This window comes from Aedes aegypti, unplaced genomic scaffold, assembly GCF_002204515.2.
Source record: "Aedes aegypti strain LVP_AGWG unplaced genomic scaffold, AaegL5.0 Primary Assembly AGWG_AaegL5_hic_scaff_534_PBJ_arrow, whole genome shotgun sequence".
NCBI classification, from domain to species: Eukaryota; Metazoa; Arthropoda; class Insecta; order Diptera; family Culicidae; genus Aedes; species Aedes aegypti.
The window spans coordinates 12943-31841 of NW_018736209.1; the positions used below are offsets into that span (position 1 = coordinate 12943).

Below are 18899 nucleotides of genomic sequence, written 5' to 3' on the forward strand. Positions count from 1 at the left end.
AGGTCCCGGCGTGATCCAGTGCTACGACGACAAGGGTAAGCAGACCGAAATGAAGCTGTCCAAAGCGTTGTACACACCCACGTTAGCGATGAACCTTTTGTCTGTTCCGTTGTTGGCGCAGAAAAACGCAACTGTTATTTTCGACGTCAACGGTTGCCGGGTGATGCATGGCAACCGAACCGCTGCCATAGCAACGCTCAAGCAAGGTTTGTACTACTTGAAGCAACCAAGCGAAGTCATCCTCCTGGCGGACGGGAATCATCCGAAGGGCTGCATGCACGAATGGCATAGGAAGTTTGGGTAGCGTGACCCCAATACCATCGTTCAAATGGATAAGAAGCACCTGGTCGACGGTTTGCGTATTCGCAAATGTGAAGCAAACGAAATCTGCGAGTGCTGCTGTAAGGGTAAAAGCACCCGTACGCCTTTTCCCAAGGAATCGAAATCCCGTTCAAAGGCGCCCCTGGATCTCGTGCACACAGACGTGTGTGGTCCGGTGAAAGTACCGTCGGTAAGTGGAAAACGATATTTCATGACCATTATCGACGATTTTTCGAGGTTCTGCGTGCTGTACTTGCTGAAGGAGAAATCAGAAGTGGCGGACAAGATCATCGAATTCGTGGAGGCGGCCAAGACCCAATTTGGCCGCAAACCAAAGGTGGTACGCTCCGATCAAGGAGGAGAATACAGCAGCGAGCGACTCCATTCGTTCTACCGACGGGAAGGTATCAAGGTACAATACACGGCGGCATACAGTCCGCAACAAAACGGTGTTGCTGAACGACGAAACCGCTACCTCATCGAGATGAGTAGGTGCCTCCTACTCGACGCCGAGCTGGAACAGTGCTACTGGGCGGAAGCGTTGAACACGGCGGTTTACCTGCAAAACATTTCGCTGTCAAGACCGGTTGCAGTCACGCCGTACGAGTTATGGCACAATCGAAAACCGGATGTTAGTCACCTGCAAGTGTTCGGTTCCCGTGCATGGGTGCACATACCGAAGCAGAAGAGGAAGAAGCTCAATCCAACGGCGGAGAAGATGATCTTTGTTGGGTATTCGCAATAACACAAGGCATAAGGCAACGCGGAAGGTCTACATCAGTGGAGATGCGAGGTTTGTCGGGGGCGAACCAGGACAGCCCACCGAAAACGTTCAGGAGGAGAATACCGTCGAGTACCAATCGACACTCAAGCCCACCGTAGTGATCGCACCGTCGAACGAGATTATCGATGACGACCGAAATGAAGACGACGACGGCGAAGGGTATGATACGGCTGTTGGCGAGTCGAATGAAGAATTCACCGATAGCGATGACGAGGTCAGTGTAAAAATTGAATCTCCAATTGAACCCAGACGATCCATGAGGACAACGAAATGAGTCCCACCAGAGCGGGTACCGGCAAGTAACTGGTTTGACCAGCGATTCCACGAGCGAACCCCGGAGCTACATTGAAGCAATCCAGTGTCCGGAAAAGGAAGAATGGCAGAAAGCGATGAAGGAATCCTGTCATTGCAGGAACACCAAACGTGGGAGTTGGTACCCCTGCCACCCGGAAAGAAGACCGTTGGATGTAAGTGGACGTACAAGAAGAAGCAGGACGAAAGCGGCAATACAGTGCGATACAAGGCCAGGTTGGTCGCACAAGGTTTCACCCAACAATATGGTACAGACTACGATGAGGTGTTTGCACCTGTTGCGCGGCAAACCACCCTTCGTACGCTTCTGACCATCGCCAGCCGAGACGACATGGTAGTGCAACACATGGACATCAAGACTGCCTACCTATATGCCGATCTAAAGGAAGAAGTCTACATGCGACCGCCTCCAGGTGTGAAGACGGATGACAAGGTTTGCCGGTTGAAACGCAGCATCTACGGACTGAAGCAGTCAGCACGTGTCTGGAACCGGAAGATAGACGACACCTTCAAGAAAATGGGATTCCATTCTTCGTCGTCCGATCCCTGTCTGTATGTGAGAGAAGAAAATGGTAAGCGAAGTTACATTTTAATTTATGTTGACGACATGGTCGTGTGCTGCCACTCGAAACGTGAGTTCGAAGCAATATCGAAGGCGCTGGCGAAGCAATTCAAATTTTCCAGCCTGGGAGAAATTCGAACGTTTCTTGGAATCCGCATCGAGAAGCAAGACGGCCACTACACCCTGAATCAAGCCGGGTACATCGACAAGATCGTGGAGCGGTTTGGGCACGAAAACGCGAAGCCATCCAAAATTCCGCTTGATCCCGCTTACGTAAAGCAAAAGGAGGAGGAAGAACTGCCCACCAATGAATCGTACGACAAACAAAGAAGTCATACAGAACGATTTTAGGCGCAAATCCTGAAACACAATTAGAAAACAGTAACAAAGGATTGAAGGTTTTCGACCAGACAACTTATAGGATTTTGAAAATATCCCTTTCAGCAGGAAGTCTAGGGTGATGAACAAACCAAGTTGAAAATAAGGAGGACATCGAGCTGGGAAAACTTTAAAGGCAATGAATATACATTCTCAAATATACTCAAACGCAAAAATGAAATTTAAGTTCTATGATAATTGAAATGTTGATAGCTAAGCGTGTTGCATTGCATACACCTAACATCTCATTTCCCTCTTCCTACCGGCAGCACACATCCTCTTCCAACCGATCAAAGCTCGTCCCATCGAACCGTTCGCCTTGAAACTTTCCACCCGATAACAATCGAACCTAATTATAGCAGAAATTGGCACCGATTTGAACCGTTGCCAAACACGTTAATCACCTCTGGGGCAGGACTCTGTCATCACCTCACAGTAAGAAAACAATACGAAGCCGATTCCTCTCTCTTTAGTAATGTTGGCGCCACACCATCGTTATTATTAGATTAGAAATGCACATACACAATGATTCTTATCGGATTTAAACGCCCACCTACAGCAATCCCTGCTTCTGCAGATCCAGATAGACCTTCTTGCTGAGGATGTTGCCCCTCGAATCCTCAAACTCCTCCTCATTCGCAGGGACCCACATCTTGGAGAAGGTCTGCTCCTTAACCTTGTCCCACAGCATCAGCGCGTCCTCAATCTTGGTAATGTTGGCAAAGTGGGCCGTGTTGGGAATTCCCAGGCACCGCATTCCGTGCGCGTGTCGCCACTCCGAGAAGTGGTTCTGGAACGCCTTCGGCCCGTTGTACTTGTAGTTGCCGCAGATTTCGCACTCGTACGTGAAGTGCAACTGATGCAGTTTGTACAACCAATAAGGGATCGGTTTGCCATCGTAGCCGAGCGGGAGATTCTTCGGATTGTAGGGAATTCCATCGTCATCGTCCGATTCCACCTCGTCCATGCTGTCCTCGTCGCTTTCGTCCAGCGTGTAACGGGCCTGCTTCCGCTGGAGGTTGATCTTCGTCTCGTAGATCTGATCGTCGACCAGTTCGGCCAGTTTGGTGATTTTGTACTCCAGCAGGGCGATGTCCTTGTCCTTCTGGTTGTACATCAGCCGTTTGTGTTCGTTCTCCTTGTTCTTGTCCTCCTTGCAGGCGAATAGGCGCTGAGCGCGTTCCTCCAGGGTTCCGCCACATTTCATTCCTATTGCCTGCGGATGGAATTTTGGTTAATTATCGTGCATACCGGGAGCGAGCCTTCTGGCATAACGGTCATTTGCATGGCTAGTGGCGACTGAGTGTCTTAAAAATATGATCCCCAAGAGCCTTCATTAGCCAAGTGGTTAAATTCCGCGGCTGCAAAACAAAGCCATGCTGAAGGTGTCTGGGTTCGATATTCGGTCAGTCCAGGATCTTTTCGTAATGGAAATTTCCTTGACTTTCCTGGGCATTGAGTATCATCATACCTGCCAGACGATATACGAACGCGAAAATGGCAGCTTTGGCAAAGAAAACTCTCAGTTAAAAACTGTAGACGTGCTCATAAGAACACTAAGCTGAGAAGCAGGCTCTGTTCCAAAGAGGACGTAATGCCAAGAAGAAGAAGAAGAAGAAGAAGACTTACCTGCAGCGCCGACTTCAACCGATCCAGCCCCAAATACGTCAAATCCTCCCACTTCCCGAACTCGTTCAAATTGATCATCGCGTCCTCCTCCACATCCTTCCCGCGCTCCCACCCCGGGGCCTCCCCGTTCTTCCACAGGTCCTCAAACTGCAGCTCGTTCCGCTTCACCGTATGTTCCAGCTCGAAAAACAGCGGCCGGCTCCTCGTTATGAACCCCTGCAGATAGTCGTGCAGCAGCTCCAGGTACTTCTTGTACTTGACGTTCTTCTGCTTCCGGGGAACGTCCGCAAACCGGTTAAACTCCGACAGATACGTAATGTAATCGATTTTGTCCACGCCCTTCAGGTTGACGTAATTATCGAAACACTCGTGCAGATCCAGATACTGGCCGTAGTTCTCCACGTCGCTAAATTTGACCACCTCGGCCAGATAGGCCGGATCGTTCAGCTGCTCCCGCAGCTTGGAGAACTCAATCGACGCCGGAATGGCCACATTATTCCCATGGTTCTGATGGAACTCCACCAGCGAATTGAACTGGCTGTAAAACTCCTTGAACTCGTTCACGCTCATGTTGGTAATTTCCTGCTTGCGTTCGCCGTCCTTGTCCTGGTAGAGCTCCAGCAGCGATTTGCTGCAACTTTGGTACCGCTCCAGGTAGATTTTGATCCGATGGTCGGCCAGCACTTTGTCCTTGGTCTGTAAACAAAAAAAAACTCGAAATGAAAAACAAAATTGCGGAAGTTTCCCAAGAAGTCAAACACTTACGGTTTTCTTTGGCGTCTGCAGCTCCTCGGACATGGCCATCACCAGCCGGTCGCACTCCTCGTGCAGCCGGCGTTGGATTTCGAAAATTGTTTCCATTTTTTCGATGCGGAAATTTGGATTTTTCTTTTCACAAATTAACTTTTGTTTACCGAAAACACGAAACGCGATGCGAACGATTTGACAGTCCAACCACGAATGACAGTGAAGTGCGAGCAAACGAACGAGCGGTGAAGTGAGATCGATTTGTCTCACGCTCACTACTGCAGGTGAGAGCGAGAGTGAGAGTCAAATCACAAACGGTGAGTTGTGAGTGCACGCTAAAAATCGCTTGAGGCAAAAGCGTTCCGCATAGTGGGAAGCAAGTGATTGCATTTGTTGGTCAGAGTGGATGATTCCAACTAAGCATCAATAATCAATAGTTTACAAAAAGTAACAAGGCTTTTTTTCAAATTCTTTATTAGTATCATTCCAAACATTACATTCATTTCTTATATCTAAGTGTTATTATGTGTTAGTCAACACTATAAAGGTTAAACAAAATTACGCTTTTTCTTACATTTGGTCAACAACATATTACATTAAATTAAATTTTCATTTGCCGTAGCAGTTCAGAATTTTTACAGATGAGTTGAGTTGAAGAGAAAAACACGTTTTCAATTTACTTAACCTAAATATATAACGCATTAATCGTGGAAATAGAAGATTGTAACGATTTTTGCCTGAAATTATTAATTATTTTATTTGACATTTGTTCCAATGTTTCAACATTGGATATTCTATGTAACTCATTGGTACTATACCAGGGAGGAAGCTTCAGAATCATTTTCAAAATTTTATTTTGAATTCTCTGCAGAGCTTTCTTCCTGGTATTACAACAGCTAATCCATATTGGTACAGCATACAACATGACTGGCCTGAAAATTTGTTTGAATATCAAAAGCGTGTTCTTAAGACAAAGTTTTGATTTTCTATTAATAAGGGGATAGAGACATTTTACATATTTATTACATTTGGCTTGAATACTTTCAATGTGATTTTTGAAAGTTAAATTCTTATCTAGCATGAGCCCTAGATACTTAACTTCATCTGACCAATTTATTGAAACCCCTCGCATCGTGACAACATGTCTACTTGAAGGTTTCAAATAATGAGCTTTTGGTTTATGTGGGAATATTATTAGTTGAGTTTTGGAAGCATTAGGAGAAATCTTCCATTTTTGCAAGTATGAAGAAAATATTTCCAACCTTTTTTGCAATCGACTACAGATGACACGCAGACTTCGTCCTTTGGCGGAGAGGCCTGTGTCATCCGCAAACAAGGATGTTTGACATCCCTGAGGTAACTCAGGTAAGTCAGATGTGAAAATATTGTATAATATTGGTCCCAAAATGCTGCCTTGGGGAACACCAGCTCTTACAGGAAGTCTTTCTGACCTGGAGTTCCGATAATTAACCTGAAGTGTACGATTTGACAGATAACTTTGAATTATTCTAACAATGTATGTTGGAAAATTGAATTTTTTTTAATTTCACAATCAATCCTCCATGCCAAACACTGTCGAATGCTTTTTCTATGTCTAGAAGAGCAAGACCAGTAGAATAGCCTTCAGATTTGTTGGAACGGATCAAATTTGTTACGCGTAAAAGTTGATGAGTGGTCGAATGTCCATGGCGGAGTCCGAACTGTTCATTGGCAAAAATTGAATTTTCTTTGATGTGGACCGTCATTCTGTTCAAAATGACCTTTTCAAAAAGTTTACTGATGGAGGAAAGCAAACTGATTGGACGATAGCTAGAAGCTTCTGCAGGATTTTTGTCTGGTTTTAAAATTGGAACAACCTTAGCATTTTTCCATTTCCAGGAAAATATGCTTATTTAAAACATTTGTTAAATATATCAACCAAGAATGATAAGCTACTTTCTGGAAATTTCTTGATGAGGATGTAAAAAATTCCATCGCCAGGAGCTTCCATATTTTTTAATTTTTTTAATAATAGTTCTCACTTCTTCCAAATCAGTCTCTCAGGAATTTTCGAAAACGTTCTCTTGATTGAGTATATTTTCGAAGTCCTGAGTAACTTGATTTTCTATTGGACTAGTAAGTCCTAAATTCAAATTGTGCGCGCTTTAAAACTGCATAGAAACTTTTTGAGCTTTTTCGCAATTAGTTAGTAATAATTTGTTTTCCTCTTTCAATGCCGGTATTGGCTTCCGAGGTTGTTTCGAAATTTTAGGTAATTTTGGATGATTCTTTGTTTTGTCACCTTCCCGCTGACGAGATTTCCGAGGCTGAACAAACAATTTCGCCAGAGGTATTACCAATTCAAATGAATACGCCTTAGAATGCGGCTGATTTGGAGCTGCCGCACAGACTTAACAGACTTAATTTTACCTTAACATAAACCTGTCGGTTATACCATCAGTTATACCATTTTTCAGATCAAGGAAACAGCAATAAAATGATTGCCTTTTCTTGGACGAATTTTTCAGAAACTCTCAACAGAGAAGCACAATGGTTTTTAGTGCCGAATTCTTTAAGCTGTAAAGTGTATATGTATAAGTTTAACCTTCCGGTCGTCGCGCGATTTGCCACCGTCAGAACTACCATGCTGCTGTTGTAAACGAAAAGCGAGTTTTTTTTTCAACAGTGTTGTACAACAACGCGACGACTGAAGTGTTAACTCGCAGCTTAAATTTATGTTCACTTACAACTGGTCGCCTTAATTCGATTGATCCCCTAAAAACTTGATTTCAATGCGCAACTACATGATTCCTACCGGAGTATTTAATGCAGTTTCCATAGGTCAAAATATTAAATATCGGAAGCAACTTACAGCCAAAGCACAATAGGTATTCGAGAAATCGGATCTCAGGACAATAGCCGAGGCGTAGTGCTCTTAATAACCTATACAAGTACAATGTTATCATAATTTCAGGGTTTACCTGTCTATCATACTTCATATCATTCTTCCGGCATTGACTCCCTATATATTTGAGAGAATGAGATTTTACACTTTGAACTATTATTTAATTAGAATGTGCAAATTTCATCTGAACAAAGATATATAGATTTGATGCAATATTGATGCTACGAATTGCCTCTACAGTGAAATCCAATGCTACACAATAATAATCATAATATTGTTATACATTAGAAAAAATCCATAACTATTATTGAGGAAATTGTATCCTTTGAGAGATTACCCTGAGAATCTTCCCTAAATTCCTCTTGAATTTCACCTAAACCCCTTTGGGATTGTTCTGGAAGTCTTGGGATTATTTCTGATATCTCTCTAAGTTCTTCTGGAAACCCCAGTATTCTTAAAAATATCGCACTGTAACAATTTTATAGAACCCTTTCGGTATTACTTCTAGGATTCTTCTAAATATCCGTCTGAGATTCTTCTGAACTTATTTTTGGGATTCTTGCAGGAAGCCCTCTGTGATGCATACATCTCCTCGGGATTTGTTTTAAAATCCTGGAGATTCAATTCTTTAAAAAAATCGGAAATATTACGAGTTTCTACCGAAAATCCTGATGCAATTCTACGATTCTACTGGAAAGGATTCTCCAAAATATTTTTTAGGACTAGAATAGAAATTCTTCTGGAATTCCTCCGAAATCTGAGATTCTTCCGAAAAATTGTCTAAGATTATTCCGGTAATATGAATTCTTACGAAAATTCCTCGGGATTCTAACGAAAATCATCTGAAACGTTTTCGGAAATCCTTCTGTAATTCTTCAAAAATGCCTCTGAAATTTTTTCGTCAATATGCTTATAATACTTCTGGGACTTTTACGAAAATCCTGTTAGAATTCTTCCGGATATCTTTGGATAAATCTTTCGGAAAACATTATGCTATTCTTTTGAAAATCTTTTCAAGGATCCTCTGAATACTTCCTACTAGATTTTTTTTCGAAGATGCTTTCATAAGTTTTTCAAGAAATCTCCTTGTGATTATTCTATAGAATATCTCCATAGAATTCTTTCGGATATACTGCTGGAATACTCCTGGATTTCTTCTGGAAGGTTTCATAATATCTTTCAAAGATTCTTCCGGATTTTTTTCGGGAATCATTCCTGCTCTTCCGTAAAGCTTCTGAGCTTCATCCGGAAATGCAATATCATCCAGATATCATTCAAGGATGCTATCGGAAATTTTTTCTGGGATTCTACCGTGAATCGTTCTGGTATTATTATTATTATAGCCTTATTCTCTGAAATTCAATTAACTTTGTCTAAAAACTCTTATTGGAATGTAAGAGAATACCCAAATTTGTATAAATGTTACGTCTGTTTATAAATAAAATTACACTTTTTTTATGTTATGAATTGTATGTAAAACGATCATGACCTTATCTAACCGTTATCTCCACCTTGCTCTCCACTTCTCTTTTCCAGTCGTCTATGCCGATTATGCCTCGTCGGGCCGTTCCCTTCAGTTCCTCGAAGACTACATCAACAAGGAAGTGCTACCCGCCTTCGGTGATACAAACTGCGTCTCAGCCGTCACCGGCCTTCAGTCACATCTCTATGAGTAAGTATCCTTCTTTTTTTTGTTCAGTCATCCATTTCAAACCATGAAATCTATCCAGTAACGAAGCACGGGATCTGGTCCGGGTGGCCGTCGGGGCCACCACCGAAGATGAAGTCGTCTTCTGTGATAATCCAGCCGAACGGTTGTGCTTCCTGCTATCGTCCAACTGCTGTCTACAGCTGCAGAAATCGAATCAGTCACTTCCGCCGGTGCTGTTCGTCAGCACGTCGGAACCCATCCGAAACCTCCGCCAGTGGATCGACGCTGGATGGCACGTGGAGCGAGTCATCAAAAATCACGAAGGCTTCCTGGACCTGGTGGATTTGGAGAAGCGCCTCATGCAGTACTCGGAAGCTAAGCGAACGATGGTGGGGATGTTCTCGGGAGCTTCGAGACTCACGGGGATCCTGGCAGATGATGTAGCGACCACAATTTTACTCCATCAGTACGACGCACTGTCGATATGGGACCACAGTATTGTGGCGTCGTGTGCACCGATCGTGACGAATCCGATTCTTCCAGGGGCGCAGAAAGATGCCGTATTCTTCCACTGCAACAAGATGATCGGAGGAGTGCAAGCTCCGGGCGTTCTAGTGATCAAGCGAAAGTTGGTGGAGAATTCGGTTTCGTTTCTGCAGGATACCGTTGGGGTAGTGGAGGCTGTGAGGGCAGGGCTAGTTTTACAGTTGAAGGAATCGCTAGGGGTTCAGGCGATCATGAGTCGAATGGAGAAAACCTGCAAGCAAATACTGGCGCATGTGAGGACAATTCCGGAGATAGCGCTGCTAGGTCCTCCTTGCACTACAGCAAAACGGTTGACGACGCTGTGTTTTATGGTGCGCCATCCGAGGGGAGCTTTCCTCCATCATCGCTTCGTAGTGGCCGTGTTGAACGACGTATTCGGAGTTCAAGCAACGGCGGACAATATAATAGCGGATTCGCTGGGGATAAACCCGCAGTTGGCGGTGGAATACGACAAGGTGTTGAACGACGAATCTCTGAAGTCGGCGAGTATCCATCCGGGATATATTAGGATTACGTTTCCGTATTTCATGCCAGAGGCTGAGGTAGCATTCATACTGGAAGCGCTCAAAATGGTGGCCACGGAAGCTTGGAAGTTACTACCTCAGTACGACGTAGACGACCGCACCGGAGAATGGAGACACCACTCGAACTCCTTGGCCAAAGAACGCAAATGGTTAGGTGCAATACGCTATACAGATGGAAAGATGTTGTTTTCCGATCGAAGAATTTCCGGTCCTGGGACATTTCCGCAGAGCTACTCGGACTGTCTCCAAACGGCGCGGAATCTGTTCAATCGCGCCCGGAAGATGGCGCAGAAGTCCACGACGGACGAAGTTGTTCTCAAGTTGCCAAACGCTTCGATGGAAAGCTTAAGATGGTACATGCTGCCCGGTGAGGCTCATGAACTGCTTCTGGGGCACTCGCATAGCGTCAAGAATACAGTGCCATTCGATCCCACCAAGAGTAAGTTCTGGAAGGGTGTTTTTACAGGGGGGGATAATTTCTCACATTCTATTCTAGTTCCAGAAAATCCGCTTCTGATGATCCATCGCCATCACAGTCTCTCGGCGTTGGATATCAAGCGGTTCAAGAGCCGTAGTCTTCCGGCGTCTCCCCTGCAGATCTCCATCCGGCGGCAGCACTCCAGTTCACCGAGTCAATCGCACAGCCCTACGCCAACGCCTACTTCGTCGCCTCCGCTTGTGCGATTCTCGCTGGGCGGTGAAGTCACCAACTACAGTCCGCCATCTTCGTCGCACCATCAGCTACAGGTAACGAGCTTCACGGCCGTGATGCCCGATATCAGCACCAGTCGAAACAGGTAAGTCAGATCCAATGGCATAGGAAACTGCGCATGCGTGTGACTAAACCATTTGTACTATTATTGACTTTATATTTTCGCTCGAATGCGTGCCGCAGATGCAATAGCTGGGGATCTCCAACGAGTTCGGCAACGATTGGCAGCCCAGTCGACCACGGTAGCCTAACTAATCTCGATTGCGCTACTAATGCCACTGGGGACGATGCTGGAACTAACTGTGGTGGTGGTGGTGATCTAGATTTCTTTGGTCCCCAGACGCGAAACAGTCTCGGGTTGGGCCAGCATCAGCGCCGTCGATCGCAGGCGATCGCTTCGTCGTCGACGGCGACCAGAACTTCGGGTCGTACGGCAAGCCTCGGCGAACGTTCGCCAGCATCGCCTCCGCCGATGACGACGACGACGTGTTCGTCTGCTGGTCGACCAGCGAAGCAGCGCTCTTGTTCCTGCAGTAGCCAGACGGATCTGAGCATCGGATCCAGCGAGAATCTAGCCACTGCAGTGGGAGCGTCGCTCGCCCCGAGTCTACCGAATCTACTGCAGTCGTTGCCACTGGGAAGGTTAGCGCGGTTCTCTTGGTGTCTTTGAGTTTCTTTTGGCTTTCTAGATCACTCTTGCTCATTAGACGCACATTTCAGTATCAGAATCGACTTGTAGTTCGAAAGTAGTGCATTATTTGTCCTGTAGAGGTAGCGCATTAACTGCATGGCTTTTTGTCTTTGTCTGTGTGACAATAGTTGCGCAATACGTCATAATCGGACTAACCTAAGATATTTGCTCTTACAGTAGCTGCAGCGAAACTGCCGAAGACATTCAGGCTTACGTCAAAGAAGTCACCAAAGAGTTGGCAACGGAGATCAAATCCGAAATTCGGGACGTCATTTCCAAGGTGGAAGACGCTCTGGAGAGTACGGATAGTCTAGATATGACGGGAGCATCTATGAGTTCCCTTGGTAATATTAGGTTAGTTAGGTCGAAGGCATCGGTAGACATTCGTGACCAATACAGAAATCGTTCATTTCAGTGTCAACAACGACATCAAACGTGATTCGATCTCAACAAGCGATGTCGTGGACTATCTCCGGGAGTTTAGCAAGGGAATGATGAACGAGGTCAAGTCGGAGATCCGCGATGTTGTGAATGCCGTGGATGAGATCATCTCGCCTGAAGGTTGTCTAGGGTCGCGCAAAAACTCTCCACCGGACATCCTCAAGGGCAATTCGGCCGGCGCTGGTGGTGGACATAGACTGTAATAACTACTACTATTCACTACATCCATACTCACACGTACCCCTTGTCCCCCTACACGAAAACGTTTCTAGGCTGGTGCACTACTAACCACGGTTCCAAATTTTCTCCTCCCGTCCTGTTTCGTACGCCCCCCTTGCCTACAGCTTGATGAAGCAGCGCTTCAGTGATATCACACCCGACACCAGCCGGCCCAAGTCCGCCGACATTGACAAACATCGTTCGGAATCGTTCCCTCGGCCAAACTCGTCAATCCATGCTGCCACGGCGCCCAGTCCTGAGCACTCGGGCCCGGGCTTCCCCTACACTGGTGCCATCTCCAAAAAGTCAGATCTCACCTCGTCCATGTCGTCGCAGGACTCCGGTATCAACATGAGCTTCACCGAGCATGACGACAAAACTCGCAGCGCGTTCGGCAAAGACAGGTAAACTCACGTCGACCAGACCGTTGATAACCCATGCTCCAAAATCTCCCTCTCCCCAACTTTTTCAGAAACCGTACAATTTCAGCTCATCTGGAGAAGGACTCCGCACGCCATCAAGCGCCACAGCGACGGGTTCAGTCGGAATCTGCCGCGCCGCCGTCGCTAGCAGCTCCAGAAACTCCGGAACCGACACGCCTCCCGACTACCCCGGAAGTGGTGGACGTGTTCACTCCGAAAAGCGCCCTCATTCGTCAGTCGAACGTTCTGAAGAGCACGCCCTCGCAAGAGCTCGATCCGGACGCTGGTCCGGAAGGTGCCCGGTGGCTCAACCTCCCCAAGGACATTTGGAAACAGGCAGCTGAGGTTAATGACTAAAATTTTCTTTTTCAAATTTTGGGCTTGCACGATCCGTACTAACAACGTTTCATTCCGCGAAATTACTGATAATTGGCGAACACTAAGCCTACTAATTGGTTCATCTCGTCTAATCGCATCCCACTAATCATAGTTCACCATGCTCCAAATTGGGTCGCACAAACCGAAACCTCACAATTGACTATTGTTCCTCTGTTTTTCTTTGTACGATGTTCAAATCGCTGGGAATCAAGTAGGCTGACGTTTGCTTCTTTTCCCTTTCCATTTCTCTTTCCGTTTTCTTCTTTCATCTCAACTCTGAAGATGTTTCGCGTAGTGATAGAATGGTTCAAGGTTTAGCCGAGGCAAACCGCTTCCGAATTGCTACCATGCACCAGTCATCCAGGAAGAAAAAAAAAACTGTTGATTCAATTGAACAATAAGCTGTTTAACGTTGTGTTTGTGACTTTGCTGAGATATAAAGCTTACGAGAAAAGAGTTTCATCATTGTGATCCTTCAAATCGCTTTTGCAAAACAAGAAATGATTATTGAACGCGTTATTTTAAGATATAAGCATAATCAAACAGAGATTTATACAAACAAATAAAAAGATGTCCTATAAATAGTTTAAACGACTGTTGTTTTCATTTTTTTTTTCCTTCTTGGCGCAAAGCAATCGAGTATTGGTTTGATTGGATGGAAGTCATTGTAACAGAGAAGTTGCTTTACGCTCGACGGCCGACTCTAACTTTTGCCCTCATATAGCCTTAACATAAGTAACTTTTTTATATGGTATTGGGTTAACATTAAATTGAGATTTTAGAAGAGACATTTCACATTTCAATTTCGAGCTCGAGAATAGAGTTTTTTATTCACCGGTGGTTGAGAACTGTACAGTGTACATGGGCATGAATATCTCTAGTTATTATTAAGCGATTACTGGCAATGGAGAAAACTAGTCAAATTTAGAACATGAAATAATGTTCAACTTCAAAAAGGACTACAATCTGTTCGAGCTGTATCTTCAAATCGCTCATATTTCTTCAAATTTTGGCAGTAGTGTATTGCTGATTTTTTTTTTCTAGGTGAAAACGTCAGTAAAAATTATCAAAATCAAAATTATCTGCCTGAATCACAAAACTCCTGTGTTGAAAATAAGCAAATCGTCATTGAATTTTACAGCCTTGAACAAATTTCGCAGCAAAAAAATAATATCACGTCATTTTAGATGCACATCATTCTCGTCGCATTACAATTATATCTTTTATACGTACAAAAACTAGCCGGAGGCTGCTGAAAATTGGTTTGACAATCGATAGAACCGATTTGAATAATAAACAAAAGAAACGTTTAAATGGGATTTGAACTATGATTCAGTGAGTGAGAACAAAGACCGTTAATTCTCGGTCGTCTTATCACATTGAAGGAGAAACGATAAATTTTAAACAAGTTGTATGCTGTTAGTCGAGAGGGGTTTGTTGCCAATTACATCGATGCCGCTTATTTACCTGCGAAGCGGAATATAGTAGAAAATTGGAATTGGAAAATTGAATGAAATTGCGTTCAAATATTGCTAGAAGCTGAAATTCACGTCGGCCGATATCACTTATTATTTTTGCTGTGTTGTTTCCTCTTGAATGCCTATCGGCAGTTATTATTTTGTTGAGGCACAGACAAACAGACGTAACACTCGAATTATTTTCATCGTACAGCAGAATAGCGCTCAATGCTAATACTTGGTAGTTGGCCTACGGGCCACACGTGGCGCTCGCATCACTTTTGTTCGAGTTTGACGTTTGCGCACTACCGCCACCTAGTTCACGGTTGGCCAAACACAGTAGTTTTAGCATTGGGCGTTAATGTTCGCGAGACTATGTTTTGAATTGATAATTGTTCTAGCAGTTACGTCTGTTTGTCTGTGGTTAAGGCATAACATAACATTTCTCTTAGACATTCGGAAACTTGATGACTATGTGAAACCAAAACAGCGTTTAAAGATCATTGAAGTTATTGCAGTGGATACTGAAAATTGGTGTACTTTCCGGTTAGCTATCTCAATGATGAAGGGGAACGAAATAAATAACTTTTCCAACTATACAAATAGAAATATTCTTTACTTTTTCGGTAATTTGGTCTTGTCGTGAGAATAATTACCTTTTTATTCCCTTTACATTATGATGCTTTTCTCTGTCATTGAGAATGTCATTGTTTTGCCACAGACAAACAGACGTAACTGCTAGAAAAATTATCAATTCAAAACATAGTCTCGCGAACATTAACGCCCAATGCTAAAACCACTGTGTTTGGCCAACCGTGAACTAGGTGGCGGTAGTGCGCAAACTTCAAACTCGAACAAAAGTGATGCGAGCGCCACGTGTGGCCCGTAGGCCAACTACCAAGTATTAGCATTGAGCGCTATTCTGCTGTACGATGAAAATAATTCGAGTGTTACGTCTGTTTGTCTGTGGTATCCCCCATGTTTGGAGCTTATTTAGAGGGATTTTATCATGCACTGCTATCCCCCCGATTTGATCAAAGTTGTAGCAGTATACGATAAACAGTATCTCATAAAGTGCTGCATATTATGATAGCTACAGAGGGCGATACGTGAGAGATTCTCTCAATTTTTGGCAGGATTCAATCCCTGGTCACTATTTTGATACAAGTCTCTGAAAGGTATTCTTCAATTTTATCAGTGTGAATTTTAACACCTTTTTCCTTTGAATGGTCGTTATGTTAAAATCACAGGCAAACAGACGAAACACATAGAACAAATTTATTAAAATCCATCACCCAATTCACACCATCAACATCTGGCGAGCATGTTGCACGAAGCACTGTTTTGTGCAACTAGTGTAAACAGTCAAACATGAAGAAAAACGATGCGCGCGCCTCCTGGTGTGAGGTTTGTAACATAGCAAATCTGAAATCATCGTTAAATGAGAGCACAGAGAACAGACGTCCATCTTTACCCGACAGCGTGTGTAAAGCATTGAACTGGTCATTTCGAAGTATGTCGTTATGCTCCTGTTACGCGGCGCTGTCGTCAGATTAAGGAGGCTACAAATTTGCCGCATTTTACACTTTGGCGCTGGTGTCGATATCAAAAATTGAAACTTGTCGCTAGCGTTGTTTTGTATGCTAATGTATTTTAGTGACACCGTGTAGTCGAAACGAGTGGATTCGAATCTTTACACATGGTTTTGATGAAATTTTGTTCGAGCCTCTATGTCTGTTCTCTGTGATAAGAGGTAGATGGAAATTTCATCAGTGTTACGTCTAAATGGAAGGTCTCTGAGTTATCTTTTTTAACCAAAATTGTCTATAAAGTCATTATTTTGTTCTTTCTCGTTTCAGTGAAAGCTTTAAGATTATTACGCAATTATTCACAAGAATTTAGTTCATATTTTTCGAAGAATTCAGGAATTATTCTATTTATTTCTCCAGAGATGTGCTATAGGCAAATATTTCCAAGCCTAAACAATTACCTCGACGTCTAGTCGTCAAAAAAGGGGTTCAAGATCACTGAAATCAGAAAGCAATGAAAAACATTTCTTTCTAAAATTACCCGGCCAGTGTTTATGTACGTTTATTGAGAGAAAACTGGAAAATTGGTGTTTGGCAGCATAGGCAGCACCTCCGGATTCTTTGTTAGTGGTTAAATTTGTTTTAAGTTGGCCTAACTTTTGGGTTGAAAAATTGAATTTGGACGTAATAGTAGTTTACGGAACAAGTTGCAGAATGATGATTTTTACAGCACGAGTCGTAAAATTATCCTACGAGGCTTGCCGAGTAGGATAATTACGACGAGTGCTGTAAAAATCGAGTTCTGCAACGAGTTACGTACAACATTTTTTGCAATTTCGTAAAAGACCACTTAAGGGTATCAGAAATTATGTCGGAATGCATTCACCATTATTTCACAATTTCTGAAAAATTGTTGTGTTATGATTCATTACGCAGCCCAAAACAGTTACGTAATGAGAAAGCGTTGCGTAATGAATCATTACAGCACTGGTTTCAGTTAGGTAATGACTATTCCCGCACTGCTACTTCAGTGCAGGAAAGTAGGCCGTTTCATGACAAATTGGCGTGATGAAAAACAGCCTATTACGATGAGAAATTGCAAAAAAACATATTTCAGTAGCATTTTTCTTGTGCTCCCCTAGCGAACTCTGAGACGGTGGTGCATTTAATTTGCTTATACTTTAAGGTATTCTAGAGCAATATTTTTAGAGTTCTTATCGACAAAAAAGATTGCGACCTCGATGTTGGATTAAGAGTTATTTTTAGGTGTATCATTTCCAGGAATTTAAACAGGTTTTGAATGGATAATTAAAGAAAATTCTACAGAATTTACTCTAGGAAATCCCACTCGACTGTTTCGAACAATATCTACAGGAATTGCTCTGTAAATTTTCCGAGATACTATTTCAGGACTTCCTTCAGAGATTTTCCATCGATTTTCCCAGTAGTTACTCAAGCAGATCTGCTAACGTTTCATATAGTTTTTCCGTAAAAAAACTCTCAATGGTTTATTCCAGGGTTTTTTTAAATAATTTCTCGAGTTATTTCACAATTCAAAACATCTGGGATTCTTCAAAAACCTCACACCAGTAAATACTACAGAAATACCGATCATTCCTACACAAATTACTTCAAGGATTGTTCGATGCGTTTCTAGGAACTACAACAGATAACTCTCCAGAATATTACCCAAAGATTAGATTGTTGTTTGTTCAATTATTATCTTAGAGCAATGTATATAGAAATTAGGAATTTTTTTTAGAGACTTTTGTAAGAATTTATTAAGAATTTCTATAGATGTGAAATCAGAGATCACTATAGGTTCTCTGTGCTATAGGATTCGCTTTGTAAAAGCTTGTGGATAAATTTATAAAAACTTCCATGAGAAATATCGCAGAGTTCCTGGTTCCTGGTCCTGAAAAGTTCCTGATTATAAAATTAAATAAATCCCAAACGTAAATACTGATTCAATTCCAAAAAATGTCCTCAACAGAAATCATGGATGAAATAAATGGAAGAATCGTACCTACCACACGATGCATGCACAAATGGTAGCTTTGGCAAACAAAGCTCTCGGTTAAATGCTGTGGAAGTGCTCATTGAACAGCTGAGAAGCCGGCTCTTTTCCAATGGTGATGTAATGTCATGAAGATTGAGAAAAATAGGCAGAGAACATTTAGCTAAGCAGATAGTCCGAAAAAGTCTGATAGCTTAATAGTTACTCTGGCAAAAAATTATTGGAGTCCCACATAAAGCGTCTTTATGCGTCAAATCTGTTGATTTACTCGATTTACTCATTCATGTCTACGAAAGTACGGTGCTGCCTTCTAGAAAACGTTTGCTTGATGAGTGAGCGTCGAAAATATTACTTCGCAAGGTATTCGCGATGACGGAAGCAATTACCACAGTTGACCCTATGCGTGAAGCTCCGATTTCTTTACATGGCAAAGCATAGGAAGTCAATTTTCAAATGCTTCTAAAAAATTCAAAACTAAATTTTATTAAATTCTGTTAAGTGTACGAGGTTAGATATATGATAAGCTATAGAATCCGCTGAATATTGAGGAAAACATATAAAAATCAAAATAATGTGTCTATAATGTAGCCCATCAATAGTCTATCAACATGTACTGAAAAGAATTTAAATAGCTATTGTAATTAATTTTATATCAGCATTTGAAATTTCACTTCCTATACCTTCGCCGGCCGTTT

At 43.0% G+C, this 18899-nt stretch overlaps 2 protein-coding genes across 3 annotated transcripts; one reads left to right on the forward strand and one right to left on the reverse strand.

The window, feature by feature from the left end:
* Positions 1-2819: 2819 nt before the first annotated feature.
* LOC5576153 (splicing factor 3A subunit 3) lies at positions 2820-4967 on the reverse strand. The gene is made up of 3 exons (XM_001662452.2): positions 4752-4967; positions 3987-4682; positions 2820-3573 (listed from the first exon to the last, which is right to left on the reverse strand). The coding sequence occupies exons 1-3, from the start codon at positions 4845-4847 to the stop codon at positions 2911-2913; spliced, it is 1455 nt and encodes a 484-aa protein (XP_001662502.1). The 5' UTR covers positions 4848-4967; the 3' UTR covers positions 2820-2910.
* Positions 4968-9086: 4119 nt separating this feature from the next.
* On the forward strand, positions 9087-13168 carry LOC110681180 (the record flags this gene model as incomplete). Of its 2 annotated transcripts, XM_021856954.1 has the most annotated exon segments (8): positions 9087-9289; positions 9348-10777; positions 10835-11135; positions 11234-11692; positions 11919-12095; positions 12157-12381; positions 12527-12805; positions 12874-13168. In XM_021856954.1, coding segments are annotated over 8 exon segments (3354 nt in total), but the record flags the coding sequence as incomplete, so codon positions are not given.
* Positions 13169-18899: the final 5731 nt, after the last annotated feature.